This window comes from Lethenteron reissneri, chromosome 62 (genome assembly GCF_015708825.2).
Source record: "Lethenteron reissneri isolate LAM-NWPU_2019-01 chromosome 62, ASM1570882v1, whole genome shotgun sequence".
Classification (NCBI taxonomy): Eukaryota; Metazoa; Chordata; class Hyperoartia; order Petromyzontiformes; family Petromyzontidae; genus Lethenteron; species Lethenteron reissneri.
Window position 1 is genome coordinate 2,786,891 of NC_083840.1, and position 4,626 is coordinate 2,791,516.

A 4,626-nucleotide genomic window follows, 5' to 3' on the forward strand; every position below is an offset into this window, starting at 1 on the left:
TGTGTGTGTGTGTGTGAGCGTGTGTGTGTGAGCATGTGTGTGAGCGTGTGTGTGTGTGAGCGTGTGTTTGAGCGCGTGTGTGTGAGCGTGTGTGTGAGCGCGTGTGTTTGAGCGCGTGTGTGAGTGTGTGTGTGAGCGTGCGTGTGTGCGTGAGCGCGTGTGTTTGAGCGCGTGTGTGTGAGCGTGTGTGTGTGAGCGCGTGTGTGTGAGCGTGTGTGTGTGAGCGCGTGTGTGTGAACGTGTGTGTGAACATGTGTGTGATCGATGCCCGGGTGCGGTCAAGGGATGGCTCCCTATTGGTCAACCACGTTATGTATGCCGATTATTTGGTAATAGCTGCTCATTCAGAGGAGGAGTTGGAGACGCTGCTGCTGAGACTGGAGCGTGCCACTACGAGGTGGGGCCTTACCATCAGCCCCACCAAAACTAAGCACCTGCCTGGGTATATTGTACCATCAAAGACTCCACCCCCACAACTCGTAATTGGTGTTGAGGCAGTAGTGGAGAGAGTGGAGAGTTTCCCATACCTGGGCAGTGTGCTCATGACCGGCTCTGGTTTGACAGCAGAGGTCTCACTCCGAATCAGTCGAGCGGCATTACATTTTCATCAGCTGCGTAGCGTTGTGTGGAAGCTGCCTGGTCTGTCGCTCCACACAAAGCTTCGGGTATTCTCGGCCACGGTCATTCCCTCCCTTCTCTACGCTTGCAAAACGTGGGCCCCTCTCCAATGTAACATCTGCGCCGGTTAGAAACATTGAGGCCGGCCTGCCTACGATCCATGACCGCGCGCCGTGTCACCGTGTGTGGTGTCGCGGCAGCTTCGTGGTGGCGAGCGTCATGTCGGTGACCCTGAGCTGTGACCACCGCGTCGTGGATGGAGCCGTCGGCGCCCAGTGGCTCGCCGAGTTCCGCAAGTTCCTGGAGCGGCCCAGCACCATGCTGCTGTGAGTGGCACCACCACCACCGCCTCCTCCTCCTCCTCCTCATCATCGTCTTCCTCATTGTCGTCATCCCGGCACCCGCCACCGAACCCTCTCTCTCCGCCCTGGTGGCTGCATCTCACGAACAACAACAGCAACAACAGCCGCAACGGCTGCTGCTGCTGCTAAAGCTACTCGGCAATCAACGTCTACGGGACGTTACCCAACGCTCGGTCTGCGCGCACGCCCCACCCCCCCCATCTCGTCCTCGGCTTCAGCATCGTCGTCGCTTTAGTGCGTGACGTTGCACCACGCCGTGTCGCCCCCGCACCTCCACGCACCTCCACGCACCTCCACGCACCTCCACGTACCTCCACGCACCTCCACGTACCTCCTCGCACCTCCACGCACCTCCACGCACCTCCACGTACCTCCTCGCACCTCCTCGCACCTCCACGCACCTCCACACACCTCCACGCACCTCCACGTACCTCCTCGCACCTCCACGCACCTCCACGTACCTCCACGCACCTCCACGCACCTCCACGCACCTCCACGTACCTCCACGCACCTCCACACACCTCCACGCACCTCCACGCACCTCCACGCACCTCCACGTACCTCCTCGCACCTCCACGCACCTCCACGTACCTCCACCCACCTCCACGCACCTCCTCGCACCTCCACGCACCTCCACGCACCTCCACGTACCTCCACGCACCTCCACGCACCTCCACGCACCTCCACGCACCTCCACGCACCTCCACGCACCTCCACGCACCTCCACGCACCTCCACGCACCTCCACGCACCTCCACGCACCTCCACGCACCTCCACGCACCTCCACGCACCTCCTCACTCTGCCCTGGATTTGCTGGCAAGAACCGTGGTGCACGGCGTCGATGGGGCGGGGGGGTGGGTCAGGGGTTGGGGGGAGAGAAGCCCTCCAAGTTATCACGTGGTGTGGCAGTGACCGACTGCTAGGGCCGCCAGGCAGCTGCTAGCAGCTGTGCCGCCTCTCTGTCTGCAACAGCTATGAGCCTCGTAAACGGCTGTATCCATAGCAGTTCGACACGTACGCCTTGCATGCCGGGAACTTCTTTCGCACCATATGTAAGCCAGCCGCGCTAATCGGAGGTGCGGGGGGCGGGGGGAGCGCAACCAATTAAACGCAACAACAGAGCAGTTCTTAAAGGAACTTCTTTTCGCACCGTACGCAAGCCGACGCCGCTAATCGGACGTCGTGTTGTCCAACTTGGGCCCTGGGTGGCTCTTTTGGGGACAGAGAGACGTGCCCCCCCCTCCCGCTCCCCCCGGCAGGGAGTGATCGCAGTAGCTGGCGGACAGGGCATAGACCTCTCCCCCCACCCCCCCCCCCCCCACCACCGTTTGCGTGCGGAGAGACCTCAGCCTCACCCGTTTTTGTCACCAGATTATTTAACATTTTATGCATTTTGAGGAATTGTGCCCCCCTTGTCTTGTCGTTCTTATCGTTGTCGTAAACCAGTGGTTCTTAAACCTTCACTGCAGCCTTGGCGGAACCCCCTTTGGTTTCGGGAGTTAAAAAAGTTCATTGTTAATGACCAAATCTCGATTTGAAGTTTTCGTGACTGCAGGGATCCATACTCTTTGATTCTTGTGGTAAAGTCACGTGGGTAGAAAACAAAATCAATTAAATGACGACGTTTCGGGCGCAACACAAGCGTCCGTCATCAGGTGGGGCAACCACAGCAAGAAACAATTGCTGAAGTGGGCAAAAGGGCTGCTGCTGTAACAAGAGGCCATAGAGGTAAGAGAGGGGGGAGGAGCAGGGAGGAGAGAGAGAGAGGGGGTGGGTCGATGAAACGGTTGTAAAATGCAACCTTTTTGCCAAAATCGAAGTGTGAAAAAACAAGAATAGGTTTGTACGCTTTCTGGAAATTAAACAGGAGCTGTGTTAAGTTTGTCAAACACCTAATAGAGGAAACCTTTTGCACGGAATCTATATACTGCATGTGGTGAGCATGCAAATATCCATCGCTCTGGTAATATTCATTGCATTGTCTTTGAAACTGATTGGCCTACACCTGGATTCATTGCCAAAGGTTTCTATTTTGCGAGGAATCAAAAAGGGTGGCGTCATGCACCCCAGGTGAACAAGAACCACGAATCTGGCTGTCGCCTGATGAAGCTGGTTGTAATTACTGGCGAAACGTCACGGCACTCAGATTGTAAACGTTGTGGCTTTGCTCGCCAACACACAACCGGTCAGTGCTGTACTAGCCACGAATTGGCCACGTCCTGTTCTCTAAACCTTGCTAATTGGCCGTGCCGCGTGGTGGCGGGCTTAAAGACACAACATTTATACATACGCGGTCTGACTCTAACAAATCCGTATCATGGATTATATTAATCGCGGAAGCCGACTCACGTGTTAGGCAGGAACCACTGGTTTGAGGAATTTACCCCTTTGTATTATTATTGTTACATTATCGTTGTTGTTGTTGTCTTAAATGGGGGGTGCGGGGTGGTGGCGATGTTCGCTTTGCTTCTCGATTGCACGTTGATGTCCAGATCTCTCTTTTGCTTGGGTGGTGGGGGGGGGGTTTACAAAGAGGGGATATTGATTAGCCAGGCCGCTTAAGCCAGCACTCCATAGTCATGTCATCACACAAAGACAAAGATCCCCCGTGTAGCCTTCACAGACTGTAGGGGCAAGTGCTGTTAGCGAGCACCTATGAAGGCCGGAACGGCACACGAGGGGGTGGGTGGCCAGCACCTCGCACGACCGCCTTTGTCTCCCCGGCGGCGATCTTTACACACACAGCACCAGGTACTCGTTTGATTCGACCTCGGGGAGGAGGCCCAGGGTCGGTTCGGACAATCACCACCGGTGTTGGCCGTGAGCGGGAATCGGACTCGGGTCGCCGGGTTCGCAGCGCAGCGCTAACCAGCTACGCCACCACTCACTACCCACTACACCACACACATCACACCACACACACCACACACATCACACCACACACACACCACACACACCACACACACCACACACACACCACACACACCACACACACCACACCACACACACACACCACACAAACCACACACCACACCACACACACACACCACACAAACCACACACCACACACACCACGCACACACACACCACACACGCGAGCAGAGACGCACAATAAATGTCTTGCCCCGTTGGAGACCTCAGAGCATGCGTTTGAAGTCTGAGTTCGACCCCTGGGGGGAGGGGAGGGGAGGGATTGCCCCCGGGCTCGGCTCGGTCTCGCCGGGCGTGCGTTTGTCGCGTCCTGGAATAAAGGAACTTGTCTGACCCCGCAGCGTCCCGGGGAAACTTCACCGCCGTGAGACGCGAGAGAGTTGAGCGACGTTTTGACCGTCGTCGATGGTGATGAACAGGGTTGCACGCCGAGGAAGATGAAGGCGACCTGGTGATGATGGTGATGCAGGCAGTGATGAGAATGAAACTGCCACTGTTTGGACACACACACACGTGTAGTAGGATGGACCATGACAGGACAAGTTAAAGTGTCGTTCGGAACAAATGAGAGGAACTGGACAGAGATGAAGACCGAATGGGAAATTGGCTTTTGAGAATCGTCAGAGATTGGTGCCAGTGTAACGGGTTCCGGAGACACTTGTAGATGTAACTTCTTTATTACAATACAACACTCCAACAGTCCTGATACTCTGT

The 4,626-nt window shown here is 56.3% G+C and overlaps 1 protein-coding gene across 1 annotated transcript in view; it reads left to right on the plus strand.

Annotated features, from left to right (window-relative positions):
- Window positions 1-4,245, plus strand: part of LOC133358575 (dihydrolipoyllysine-residue acetyltransferase component of pyruvate dehydrogenase complex, mitochondrial-like) — a 33,094-nt gene extending 28,849 nt beyond the window's left edge. The window contains 1 exon segment of the mRNA XM_061576943.1: window positions 819-4,245. Within this exon segment, the coding sequence (XP_061432927.1) occupies window positions 819-948 (130 nt within the window). The 3' untranslated portion in view covers window positions 949-4,245.
- The last annotated feature ends 381 nt before the right edge of the window (window positions 4,246-4,626 follow it).